This window comes from Argopecten irradians, chromosome 13 (genome assembly GCF_041381155.1).
Source record: "Argopecten irradians isolate NY chromosome 13, Ai_NY, whole genome shotgun sequence".
In the NCBI taxonomy this organism is placed as follows: Eukaryota; Metazoa; Mollusca; class Bivalvia; order Pectinida; family Pectinidae; genus Argopecten; species Argopecten irradians.
The window spans coordinates 15208569-15223901 of NC_091146.1; the positions used below are offsets into that span (position 1 = coordinate 15208569).

The 15333-nt window shown below is 33.0% G+C and overlaps 1 protein-coding gene across 1 annotated transcript; it reads left to right on the forward strand.

The window, feature by feature from the left end:
* The first annotated feature begins 3865 nt into the window (after positions 1 to 3865).
* On the forward strand, positions 3866 to 14908 carry LOC138305994 (serine-rich adhesin for platelets-like). Its single transcript, XM_069246304.1, has 8 exons — positions 3866 to 4011; positions 5036 to 5146; positions 8209 to 8556; positions 9485 to 9604; positions 9796 to 10740; positions 11194 to 11358; positions 13014 to 13145; positions 13638 to 14908. Exons 1-8 carry the CDS (start codon positions 3951 to 3953, stop codon positions 13721 to 13723), a joined length of 1968 nt encoding a protein of 655 aa, XP_069102405.1. The 5' UTR covers positions 3866 to 3950; the 3' UTR covers positions 13724 to 14908.
* Positions 14909 to 15333: the final 425 nt, after the last annotated feature.

Below are 15333 nucleotides of genomic sequence, written 5' to 3' on the forward strand. Positions count from 1 at the left end.
CATTATTTTGTAAGAGCAATTCACGTCGTTTTCTCCGAAAGGTATGACGTTGCGCTCACAAACATATGCCGTCACAATCAATACCTACCCGCAAGGGCAGATAACTCTGTAGTATGCAAATACAGAATACAATTAATAGGAAAAGTTGACATGTTTCTCTAATGTACTATTTCTCAACAAATCAAATAATTTAAGTGTACGTATCATCGGAATTACAGCAGGTACTCACAACCACCAGACAACGTTGTCTAATTTATCAATTAGTGGAATAAGTATATACATGTAAGAATAAGTCTTCGATACCAATATTCTTCAGTTGCTCTAATGTCAAGGATAACGCCGTTGTGACCGCATTTAGCGAAAATGTGTCTTTTAACACGATCACTGCTAAGATAACATATCTTATTTTGTTAAGCTGTTTTGTGGCGGAAACCTAATTGATGATTGCAGTCTTTTTATTGCAAATGAAACCTTAGCTTGGTGCTCGACATTCGGTATTAAAATATATATATTAAATGTAAAATTGTAGCATAAGTTATTGGACACCATGTACCTCAAGTACTGCCAAAGAATATTGCTATTGTATTCATTTCTCATTTCATAGTAAGAGACTCTTTCATATGTGAATATGAAGGACAGGAATATATATATAATCTATAAAATCGAGTTTCCTTAAAGCATCTTTTGGTCAATTGTGTAACATACTTCAAATCGGGTATTATATTCCAAGATAGATATACTTGTATAAAATGTGTTATTAACATTTTTATGAAATTATTTACGGTCTAGCGGTATAGACAAAAATTCGATAAATTGCAGTCTCCCATAAAACTTGAACTCTTAAAAGTACATATTTTAATATCTTAAATATTTGAATTTAAATATTAATATTTATACATGTCAGTTGGATTCATTTATATGTGGAAATATAAACAAACGCTTTCAGAAAGAAATCCATAAAGTTAACAAAATTAATAATATATAGAATAAGTGAAATAAGAAAAACAATTTATATTGAATTCATTTGAGACGACAATGTCGATCTGTGATAGATATTCGATTTCCTGCACAATGACCATTCCTGCTTCATACAAACCTAAATACAACGTCTGAAGGCGTTTTACCATGCATACAATACAGTTCTGAGATAATGTATAACGGTATGTCTATTTTATGATTAGTTTAAACATATTTTATTGACATAAAATGACAAAAGGATAAGTCATTAAGTTTTTCCGACTTATATGTGACTTCTCCTAAAATATAGAGAATATAAACATACAAAAATGAATAGTCACGTGATTACATGGAACAAAATAGTATGATTCACCAAGAACATTAAACTAGTAAGAGAGCGGGAGAAAGATAGAGATTGGTCCCATTCATTGGGTTACGAAATTGATTTGTACTCTTATTTTTAGTATTCGTGTGATACCATTACCATATATAAAACAAGCGATGAAAAATGGAAAAAAAATCTTGACAACTTGTAATGATATAGGAAATAAATAAGAGAGCGAAAGAGACCCGTTCTTACCAGAAATTGCTGTACAGCTTTTGCAATTTTCATGTTATTGATGATTGAATTATTAAGATCACCTTTGCATAGAATATCTACATTAATTCCGCCTTCGTACCATGATAACTCAGTGTTGAGAATTGGCATACAGAGGACAAGCAATAAAGAAGTGATAGCTATCCTCACTGGGATGTCCACACTGACAATATGCAGAATCGGTAAGATTTGCTCTAAAAAGGTCATAATTTAGGGAACTTGCTCGGTTTCTTAGACGACAATGGAGGATATTAAGTTTTCTTGGTCCATATGTTGCAAAAGGAAAATTAAAGTTTGTATTTGTTTTCAGGGATTTCATTATATTTAGTTTAAAAGAATTTATGGAAGGAGAATTCCTAATGTTATGGTCTGAAACATTCCAAAGATGTATAGTATAAGGAAAAACTGAACTTAGAGATAATTGTAAACGATAGTAGTGTTCTCTTAATTTATATGCATTTCGTAAATTATAAGGGGTTAAATTACCAATACCATCAGGCAATATATCTATGAGGAAACTTGGTGCCATACCATGGACTATTGAATATAACATCGAAAGTTTACGAGCTTCTCGTCTCTTAGAAAGTGGCAGCCAGCCGGTTTCACGGTATAAAAAACTCAGTTTTAGTAAAAACTGGAAGCCCTGTAACAATCCTTGCCGCTTCTAACAGAATATTTTCTAGTTTTAAAGAATTATTTACTCCGTTTATTTTATAATTGTATACGTATCTTACAGGGAATTCGATAGGCCCACCAAATTCCCGAAACAAGTATTCACTGTTCAGTGTTCCAGATCATTTTTCGAGGTGGACGGGTTGATTGTACAACTTCTGTGCGAACACAAAACTTAATAGAGATATTTTGATAAAAGTTATGTGGTTATAGTATAAAGTTATCATCGATAAACTAGCATTTGTGTAAATATCTATCTGAAACAAGAGCACAGTTGATACAGACTAATCTAATGTTACAAAATGTCTTCTGATTTAATTTGGATGCAAGCGCTAATACTAGTTTGGTTGAGTAAAACAGATATTCTAGTATTATCTTTTATGAAGCTGTGAAGCAGACTCTTAGAAGTGTAAATTTTTAATTCCTGATCGGGCAGTCAACGGGGAATTTTAAATTCCCCTTTTCTACATTTCATTTTGTTTGGAACGCATGCATGAAACATGCCACGGAATTTATGCTGGTTGATTTTTCTTCAAATGATATAAACCTCATCATAAGTAGGATGTTTACCTGATTAAACAAAATCTACTGAGAGTGTGACTCTGGATACAACACCCGATCTTGTTGTGACTTTTATCCTGTTTCCGATTTACAGAGAAAGTTTTTTGTCTCTATATATCATGGATCATTTACATTGATTTATGTTAGTGAAACATTACCATCATCGCGATTTACGGACAGGCGTTTTGTACTTAACTAACTATCGAACCAATTGAACTTTTGATCGGTTTGAGTAAATATTTGCAACTTAGAATCCGAGAATAGTAATGTCAATGTTTTATGCAATATTCTTTATAATAATTACTCTCATAGTTATTAATCGCGACAATAGCATTAGCCAGTTAAGAATGAAATTGGGCTTCTTATGTTCCTATGTACTTTTGAAAAGGTCTCAAAATGAACCGAACAATGTCTTTCCAGATAACAAATAACATCTGTATTTGCTATTGATGACATACTCTACTTAAATAGAAACGGCATTTAGTTTTTGAAATGTTAATGTAAAACGAGATTCATACAATATAGTTTTGTAGAGTCGAAAATGGTATTTGCTTACCACTAATACAACACATATCATCTTTAGAATACTCTAAATAAAGCATGTGACATGTTAATCACCATAATGCGGGTCGTCTTGTGTTGCCTACCGTCGTCCATACTAGTTGTAAATGTTAATTCCCATAACACGGATCATGTAAACGGGAATTAACACTTACATTTTTTTCTAAATTAAATCATAAATATGGTATTAAAGGTAAGTTAATACATGGTTTATACTTTGCCTTTTGTACACCATTGTATTATTGTATACTTGTCCTCTCATCATATGGTATGAAAGTAGAATCAAATGGCCGTATTTTTGTTTTGCCGTTATCTATATATAAATATTCGTCGTCATCTTATATCTCTTCAGCAGGTGCTTCCTTTAGATTACAATTAATGGCGTATACACTTTTACTTATCTATAATTCTATTGGCCAGTCGCAGCGATCGTGTACAAATGAGATTAGCTTATCTTTTGTTTCATTGGTCAGCGTGTCAATAGACAATCTGCGCCTATATTTTCGCTTGGACAACGACATGTGTATGGAAAAAGTTGCATGTTAAATACTAAAAAAAATGTATTGTTACGTTTAAGAGTATAAGACTTTACTTTGTTAGCATGAGTATGGATACAATATGGGTGATTATACTAGTTGTTGGCCACTTATGTGTTACAAAAGGTAAGCATATATGTTTTGTATTTACTTTTGACATGTAATACGATCTTTAATCATTATTTCTCGTTAAAACTAAATTATTCCTTCAATTATATATCGGTAACACATAAATAACGCGAGGTCTGGATTGGCAGAAAATGAAACACTGTACATTTTAAAATTCAATCATACTTTCCCATAAAACAATCTTTTCTCCGATGTGACACCCTCGCTTCATGCTGTAAGCTTGTATGAGTTGTTAGCCATATGTCACTGATTTCTTTAATTTTTCCAACAAATACTATGCATGATTGCCGATTTTTTCGGCAAAAAATACTAGAATAAAACAAAGAAACATTTACTATATTGACTCAGTACTTGCCCACTTACTCACGAAAGATAATAGTTTTCGGGATTACATCCATGGGAGACAACTTTTCAACTTCCACCAACAACCCCTAAGATACATACAAAGTACCTGCACAAAGCACTCTCTACGTGGACGATATATAATTCAGTGTAAGAAACTAACAATTCAATACTTTATTTTGTCCTCGCAATTGTTCGGTTGGTGGTACAAATAAATACACGTATTTAGATTTTCTTTTTTATAAATTTAACTTGTGAGTTTCCTCATCTGATTGAAACGATTAGCACCTTCCTTCTTCTTAACAAAAAAAGGATATAACTCGATCATTTTTCACTCAGACTACATTGTGTGAAGTATTTAAACTTCACATGATCAACTGCTATACTGTTACTTAAGCGTGTCTGGAGGTAAGCTTTAAGTAGTATGAAGTGATATATATATGAATATAATAGGTGTCATGCGATATCAGTGAATATGTAATACGGTATAATATCCTTTATCTTAATATATTTTTAATTTATTTGTAATGTGCTTAAATATAAACATTTTCTTTTGACTTGAAAATTTTCATTAAACCGTGATTAGCCTCATCACCTTTTGAACAACTGGATCCCTACTCGAAGATGTTGTGAGAGGATACTATTAGTAAGTAAAATGCGTTTTGATTGTCCTCAACAGGTTTACACAGCGGAAGGTCGATACCAAGTGACACTGACTGCCCTTTGGTCTACATGTGCCCAACGTTTTGTCTGAAGACCAGCGGGGAATGTTTTATATGCGATTGTGGAGGTAAAGGTGTATTTTAAATATTATATAATAATTCAATTTTGCTTGTTACGAGTATTTTCATTGGCTTAAAAATTTACTTAATCACCCCATAAAGGAACAAATGGCGTCGCCGTTTGTAACATTGCTTCTGATAGGCTGAGATGACGGCGTAATGATTTCATAGACAAAAGAGTCCCAAAATGAATTTTGAATATTGAAGAGATTATCTTTAGTAAATTGAATTATAAGGATTTATTTGAATAATTTTTTTTTTATTTTCTGGAAATATAACACAACAAGAGATCCCAGAGGAATCTTGGCGCCCACCACAAAATGGTCTATGTCTGACAATGGAAAGAGGGATTTTTTCTCTGCTTTTCAAACTTTTGACTACATATTAGTACATATGAAATTTGAGAAAGATTCTTTGAGTACTTTCTGAGATATATAACAGTTAAAAACTTCAATTATTTAAATCCAAGATGGCTACCTTTCTGACCGATCAGTCCGAAAATGCAATATGCACAACTAAGGTCCTAGGCGAACTTACATATAAAATTTGTGACAGATCACTTCCGTACATTCTGAGAAATAATGGTAACAAGCTTCAACTATCTAAGATGACGGCCTGTCGGCCTTCTTGTTCATTTGTTCATCAATCGGTCAAAAAATGCAACATGCACAACTAGACACCTAGGGGAACATGCACATGCAATTTGAGACAGATCCCTTCATTACTTTCTGAGAAATAGCCGTAACAAACTTCAATTGTCAAATTCCAAGATGGCGTCCTGTTGGCCATCTTGTTCACCGATTGGTACCAAAATGCAATATGCATAAACAGGGTCCTAGGGGACCATGCATATGAAATTTGAGACAGCTCCCTTCAGCACTTTTTGAGGAATAGCGGTAACAAACTTTAATTGTCAAAATCCAAGATGACGGCCTGTCGGTCATCTTGTTGATCGATCGGTCCCAAAATGTCAAATGTTGCGGCCATCTTGATGACCGATCCTTCCAAAAATGCCCTGGGGAACTTACATATGAAATGAGAAAGATCCCTTCGGCCCGCTCTGAAAAAATAGCGGTAATAAGAAATGTTAACGGACGGACGGACGGATGGACGGACCACGGACGGGAAGCGATTTGAATAGCCCACCATCTGATGCTCCCTTCAGTGTAGGTGCGATTGTTACGTCATTATTTTGTGAGCGCGATAAACGTTGTTTTCTCCGAAAGGTATGACGGTACACTTGTATGACGTCACAATCAATATCTACCAACAAACACGGATAACTCTGTAATGTGCAAATGTAGAATGACACGAGCATTTTGGTGAGTTACAAACCAAATTATTTAACAAGTTTTATAAATTCCATATTACATAGCCACGAGTGTAAGATTCCGTTTATCACATAACTAGTATTAATGAAAATAGTAGCAAAACGTTCATTTCTATTTCTATATACGAACGGCGACGTAAGGCTTCATATGACATTATTTTTACCGAGCCAATCGTATGACGTCACATGTTGGTATGACGTCAGTATTACCTTTTACTGTTACTGTATACAACACCGATGTCTATGATATGCATGACATGGTCGTGCGACATGGCTGAACAAGTTCGGTATGTAATAAGTAAACATCATTCATATTTTTGCAATATTGTTAGACAAACAGTGATATGTCTCTGTGCCATTTCGGTGACTCTAACGATATGATCACAGACGAAGGTATACAAGTTGTCATCGTTTCCAGATCAATGCTCAAAGTCGATTTTGCCTCGGCTGAATATATAACACTATTTGTCTTAGAATTCAATAATTTACACGTAATGATAAAGCTTAATCAATCTTTTAAAAAGTTCAATAACCTGATGGTAGACTTTCTAAAGGCATCATGAGTAATGTATTTTATTAAAGTCAGTTCATAACAATGATATTGACACTACTGAAATATAAATATTTTTATAAGAAAAAAGTGAGAAGGTCAAATTTATGAATAATATGTTTTTGTCTTATGTTAAATCGTTATCAGCTATTACATATTGTTTCATTGCATTCAATGTATTTAAAATATCAATTGTTTAAATCATTACAACCCTAAGCGATACTTGCTTTAACGGCTCGAAAAATTGCATTGAACAAGATATTTGACAACGATCAGCAAATCAAATAACATGATGCAGCTCGATCGTCAAATTGATGCTTTTGTGTGGTCTCGGATATTGAAAGAATGATAAAAACGCCGTCCGTAATTTAGGCTAAAATAAACAATGTCAAACACTCAAAACGATTCAAGCGTCTTATCAACGGTATTGTGTGGGATCTAAAATACAATTGCGTTATCAGAAGCCATGTATAATCAGGATGTAAATAATAAAAATCAATAAACATAGTCAATGTTCAATTTATTCTTGCAAGTCTATTTGAAGCGCATATAGTTTCCGTGGAACATACGTGTTCTATAAAATTAACGGTGTCCGTAGATTAGATTCCTTGTTACAATATACTTGATTAATCCAGAAGAATTGTATTAGGATTGCTAATCGGTGAAGAAAATCTTCACGTGCTACATTTTATAACATTGACGGCGTCTGATTCTTTTGATAAACAGTTATTTATAGATGTTTAGATTACTTCTCTAGTCATGTTTGATTAACAGAATGCATCCAGGATATTGTATTCGGATTGTCTATCGGCGATGAAAGTGTTATATTGAACAGTCTTTATTCTCTTACATTATACTGTATGGTTGTTTGAATTCTCGAGAATGATTTTTCGCGGTCTCCTATTGGATACTAATTCCTGGAGAGAAATGTTCGCGGATTTGTTGATTTCTAACAGTGATAAACTGTACAGGTTATCTTTCTTGTCTTTTTGTCCATTTCATTTGCGGGTATTTAAGTTCGTAAAAACGTAAACATAGCAGAATTTTACCCCCATCACTGTTCATTGCTTCTATTACAGATAAAATATGTTTACTAGATCAAACGTAACAATTTGTTTCATGTATACATATATATGGTCAAAATAATATCCCAATTGTCTCAGGTAAAGATATGTTTTAATTGTTTTCAGAATCGTTGACAACATTTATGAGGAAAGCATCAGATCGAATGCAAGATGATTACAAAGCTATTTTCCAAACCGGAAGTCAGTTTACGAATGGACAAATCAATGGAGGGAACCAGAAATCGGCCGCTTCCGGAAATAAGGCAGGGCCATTCAGCGCCAACGGAATGATGGGAGGAAATAATTGGATTGGTGCCGGAAGTGCATCTGATAAATCGCATCAGTGGATAGATGGAACTAATCATATGATTGGTCAAGATCAACAATGGAATGAAGGTCAAGGGTCGATAGGCGTGGTTAACCAAGGAAAACTTGCGCCAATGATGACGTCATATATGCAGCCTAATTTCCAAGGTTTACATTTTGAATATTCCAATACATGTATATGTTTTCTGTTAAACATAATATTATATAAATGGACATGGAATAAGCACATAGTCTTTGTGTATAAACATTTGGTAAAAACTGAAGATGCTTTATAAGTAAGACAGATAGTCTATGGTAACGATAAATCCTAGCAAGAGTTGCATCCCTTTATATAGGATTTTCTACAAATAGTAAAATAATTAAAAATACATGTGCTTTATCTCTAATGATAATATGAATACACATTCAGCTCATGTATTTGGTTTAATATTTAATGGTTTTCTTTTATTTTCAACCAATATTTGTTCTCCACAAACAGAATTTTTATACTTTGCCCTGAGTTTTATTATTTATGAACCGTCTGTTAATATTAAATGTAAAGAAATTTTAACTATTAATTCAATGTTTTTGTATTCACTATAGGTTTGAAATAATTATGTAATAATTGGTTAACTTTGAATCATTTAATATTTTGTATGTGTGAAATGCGATGAATATTTAGAGCTATAAAAACGTGATGATCATAATTAAGGCAATAATAAAACACAAATGTCTGAAAATGTAAATTGCCAATGAGCGCAAAATAAGAACACATCTTAAAACGTGGAAAGCTGTAAAATCATTTATTTTCGTTGAGCTTAATTATCGTGGATTATGAAAATTTACAATTTTGTTGGCACTTAAATTCGTTGAAAAGACCTTATAATATCACAGTTGCAAAGTGAAATCACTCGAGCGGAGCTAAGCTCTACCCCAAAACACAGTTATAATCTTAGAATCAGTATTTGATCAGTGCTTAACAGTTGTTCCCATGAAGCTATCGTCGTGGTAGTATGTGAAAATATTATCCGAGTATCAAACTTACCAGAAACATTATATAAAGGTGAGCTGTCACAATGAGCCATTTTTCCTAAAGAGTTCTACAGACCGATGTTTGGGGTAATGCCTGGGAGATGTCAAAAGCCTGATAAAAACTGCCCTGCGGAATGCTGGAAGATCAATGGATTTACCGGATGTATGTATTGCGCATGTCAACGTAAGTAATCTAAAATATCAAAGTCATTTCCAGATGTACATTTGTAAATATTACCAATAATGTAAAAGGTATTAATTGATTAGCTGATTCATTTTATTAATACAATACTCGATATCTTTAGTTTTTATATGTTTCTTTTTTATTCAAATGTATGATTCTATAATTCCTTATCCTTCATAATGTTTTCATAGTCACGACGGCACCCGGACCATCAATGGATAAACCCAACATTGACCATACGACGTACGAAATAAACCCAACTAATCCTTCAGCAATAACACATAAAATGACACAATCTTCACACATGCAAAGCGAAGAATCAACATCAGTACCAATGTCGTCAGAAATGGCATCACCAGCTTCATCAGGCCTGACATCACAATTTTCGACTCCTCCAGTGACGACACCAGTAACATCGTCGAATTCAATATATACAACGGAAATGACGTCATATACAGAAAAGAGTTCATCATCTGAACCTGTAACTAATACTTATTCAACATCACAAGAAATGACGTCATTGACTACACCTACAATTGCATCATCTCCAGAAACTAATACCACATCGGAACCAGTATCGACTAAATCATTCCATGACGAATCGACCGTATCCAGAAATACACAGACCCTTCAATTGATGTTGGCATCTACGCAACCTTCAGTTAAGATGGAAATGACGTCATCATATCAAGATAAAACGTCACAAAAAATAACATCGACGCTGTGGAATTCATTATCAACACCTTCGCCGTCTTTGAGCCCGACTTCAAGCCATGAGAGTTTGATTTCCGATAATAACGAGCCTATGACAGTATGGAGCGGAAATAAACCTTTAAATAATAGAACGAGTTCCGGGTCATCGGGAGAACCACAGGAAGTCGTCAGTTTATGGCATAATACAGGGACTAATTATCAGACAACTGTATCAGGTGTAACACGGAGCTCGGAGGCGAAAACTCACAGATTTGACACCATGCTGGAATTCTTCCAAGAGATGGACGCCGGAGAAAAGGATAAAGCAATGGCGCTGCTACAAAAGTTTTTTGCGAACGTGAAGCCAACCGGTAACACAGGTTCTGAGTCGGGAAATGTGGAAATAGGAGAAGGGAGGCAACCCAGCCCTGCAGGTCTTATTGGTGTGTGTTTCTCCATTATTCAAATAAATTATGATGTTTTATATTATATTAGTACATGGAAATGTATTTCAGTAATAGCAAGTTGTTGTAAAATGTTATATTCCATTACAATTGAAAAATCTGATTCAACTGTTAGTTACTTATGGAATCTATAAGATGCAGGTGCATATCTTTATATTTTTTGAATCTGTCATTGATCTCGTGACATGTTAATTATCAGCATTAAATTAAGCACTTGAAATACGTCCATTCAACTTTATTTATTTATACATTAGCAACTATAATCTACTGATATGACAAATAAAAATAAAAAAAAGACAAAAGACAGGAAAATCTATTTCAATCGCAATATGAAGTAACTATAAATACATCAATCAGAGATACATAGGTTTTGATGATATCAATCAACATGATGACAATATCGAAAATGGGAATTGAATTTTCTTTCGACAGACTTGGATCTTTGCCCGGAGGAGAAATCCGAATGTACCAACAGGGCCTGTCATGTTTACGATCCTCTAAGACAGTGTACGGTGTGTATGTGTGGTGATGGCGGTGAGCCGGTACCAACGGCATTCCACACAGAGACAACCCTTGGTCAGCCTGATATCCGACCTAGTATGGAACGACTCGATTTGTATCTACACAGGCACACGATGTCAATATGATTCAGTGTTAATTTTACATAAATCTTACTGAAATTTATATCTTTATTAACATATGAATCTATATTTTAATCAGATTGATTTTAACTTCAAAGATAAAATCCAATGAATAAAAAATGTCAATTCATTGTTATACATTTTCATCTAAAATTCATATGGAATTTTATGCGAACAAATATTTACATGAAAATTTTCAAAATAAAATTATTTTGGGAATTTTCATGTTAATTTTACATCAATCTGTTTGAAATCTATATCTTTATTAACATATGAATCTATATTTTATTAAGATTGATTTTAACTTCAATGATATGAATTACCCGAAAATGTCACCTCATGTTAGGGTTATACATTTTGATCTAAAATTGACATGGGGTTTTATATGAGCAAACATCTTTGTCAATTACAGGTAAAGTTCAGATAAAGGCTATGTTATCTTTAATTTTACCTGGATATAATATGCATGTGTATGAAAGCATATTAATACGGCATATATTGATTTATTCTGTTCTGGTTTCGACATGAGGTATTGTTATTAATTTTTGAAAGTGATTTCTTTTTCGCGAGCAATAACTTATCGTTTAAAGTGAACAGTCGGGCAAGGATGGCTAAAGTCGGTAAAAATGGTGTGAATGTGTCCAGTATAATTTCTTATGAAATAGAAAAATAAAATCTCTCGTCAGAATCTATCTGCGCACGAAGAAATTAATTTAAATTATAGAAATCCTAAAACGTCCCCCCGGCTGACTATGTCCGTGGCTACATTTCCACGCAGCCTCGCTTTCAATGCTTTCAACTTTTCTTTCTTTTAATGGTCAGAACTGGGAAACGTAAGCATAAGTTGACAGTCGTATTAATATATCAGAACTTTTGGAAGGCCAATGAACGCATTTAGACTGGTTTTCTTTGCCCGACTATTCACTTTAAAATGAATGACTAATTATCTTTATTGATGCATCAATTGAATCATTGAAGTCTCACCAAATTACTTCTAGACATTATATGATTACAATAGAAAGGCCAAAGAAATTTACGTATGTCATTTCATTAAGTCCTTCAAAATAACTTAAATTAGATATTGTGGGCGTATGATATTACGAAAGGAAGAATTCACAAATAATCAACATATTGGGTTGTTTTTTAATTTGAATGAATTGTAGCAATATTTAAGGTGAATAGTTTGTAGAAATGCAAAAAAAAAAATCTGTGCGTTTAACAGATTATAGATATATAATAGCAAAACAAAAGACATTTCTATAGGATCTACCTATAATGATAATATCAATAATTTATATAAACAAAAAATACATTTTGCTTTGTTGTCTTAATATCATAGCAAAAAATAACAGGTCTTTATTTACAGGCCATGTTTTGTTTTATAACTGTCTTTAAAACTTTATTCTGTATTTGCATATTAAAGAGTGATCTGCCTTTGTGGGTAGGTATTGATTGTGACGTCGTCTGTTTGCGAGAGTAATGTCAGACTTTTCGGAGAAAACGACATGAATTGCGCTCACAAAATAATGACGTAACAATCAAAACCTACCGGCAAGGAATATGAAAAAATCACACATACAAAAATACAGGTTAATTTCTGTTTTATAACAGTCTGCAGACCTATCCCGGATAACTGTCCTGACGAGTGTTTATATCTGGACGCTACTAACTACTACTGCCCTATGTGTAGATGTGAACAACCCGATCTGATCAGGAAAGGGTCCGTTACTATGGATACCATAGGTAAACCAGTTCAATTGGTCAATGTTAAGGTGCCTTTCTGATTATTGTTTCAATAATAGAACACTCTCAATTCAGCATAAGGTATATTACTATATGTTAACATCTTGACCCGATGTACGTGTTCGGAGACTAATCATTTAACAAAATATATCCCAATCTTCCAGTACATAGACCTTCATCACACACACACACACATACATGTACAAATTTTATATTTCCTATTTCAATGTTTTGCTTCATATTGTGTCTTTCACAATTTTTTGGCATATAATCTATTATTTATCATTCAGGCAGTATACCATGTCCTATGTATACCTATTTCGTTTTTTATCAACGATCCAATTTAAACTGATTTTTATCAGTAAATGCGATTTTAATAGATTATAAGCTAATACGATTGGGGATACTATAATAAGTAATCTAAAATATGCGTGATATTGTATGATTGCGTGAATATTGCTGTAGATTGACTAATTATATATTCTGTTTTAGATATGTGTCGTCCCCTGGATAAGGACTGTCAAGACGGCTGTGAAGGATTTGATACTAAAACGTTTTGTCCAAAGTGTAAATGTTGAACATTTATAGAGATCAAGTTGAAGCGGTGCACAAATAATGATATTTTAAAATCAAATATGATGAGCTGCACGTGTAGACAATTATTTATCAGTATGCCACATTTGTTAAAAATATATTCATAGATGAGATCAGATAAATTCAAAGAAAAAAAGGGAGAAAACCATTCATAGCGTTTATAATGAAAACAACAGTTACGAATATTTATGTCCTATGACTTTAGTCACCTATATTTATTTGGGACATCGATTCACGCACATGACAATATGTTTATGTTGTGAAACCATTTATTCAGGTTGGCACAGAAAGCTATATATATGGCCGTTTAACACAACAAGCAGAGTTATTGCTCATGACATTTCGATGGCCATACCGGTATCTTAGTTAGAAGGTAATTGATCTGTATAGTGGGTAAACCTACTAACTTTTGTTGGTTATGTTTCATGACCATTTATATAGGTAATGTACCTATGAGTTGCCCCCTTTTTCAAAATTTGAATTAAATTTGGAATTTGAATTGTTTTCTGTATGTCATCGTGCTAACAGAATATTAACATGTTCTTCTTGGGTTACTTTATTAATTTATGTTTTATACAAATGCCCTGGTTTATCAAGATCAAATTCTGATGTGATAAATAGCATTAGCTACTCAAGTAACATCATTTGAGGACGTCAAAAGTTGAGCATGACGACATAGTTTTATATACGTCATTGCCTAATGCGATATTATCTAAACACACCAAAAAGATACACTTTTTTGGCTTTGTATTAAAGTCTCACTAAGTTGAATAATTGGATGTGTCACAAAACTTAAAGTTCATGATACCTGAGATTTAGAAAAAATCATCGTGATGATAGCGTAAGGCGTAATTTGCATGACATGATGTAATGCGCTAGAGAAAACACAAATAGAAATTTAAAAAAAAAATCATTATTTATTTACAAACAATTATAACGATTAAATTGTGGTATTCACCAAGGATAAATATATCATTATTGTATTATAGCAAATTTTACTATAGCAATTATTAGACATATATGACAACGCTTTCCTCCACATATTCCGAATTGGCATATTACAGAGTTATCTGCACTTACGGGTAGGTATTGATTGTGGCGTCATGCGTTTGGGAGCGTAACGTTATGCGTTTCGGAGAAAACGACGTGAATTGCGCTCACAAAATAATGACGTAACAATCGATACCTACCCGTAAGGGAGCTAACTCTGTAATAAGCAAAGACGGAATAGACACTAATGAAATATGCTTTAGGGATTAAGAATCAATATCATTACATGATTTACAATTATACTTATTTATAAACGTTCAATATCCCTACTAAAACTCTATATAACGATAAAACTTTCAAAATATCTTTATTTATTATATCTTTCAAATTATTTTGAAAATGATATATTTTATAGTTTAATGAGCATAGTATAGTGCATACTTTCTACGAATGGATTTACAAGAGTTGTTTCGTTTAGAAGTTATCTGTTAATTTCGATACCAACTAATAAAAAATCTTAATTAATTAAACTTCTGATAAATAACAATATGATTTTCAGTCATATTTTTATGATGAATTTCAAAAAAAAAAAAAAAAATTGACT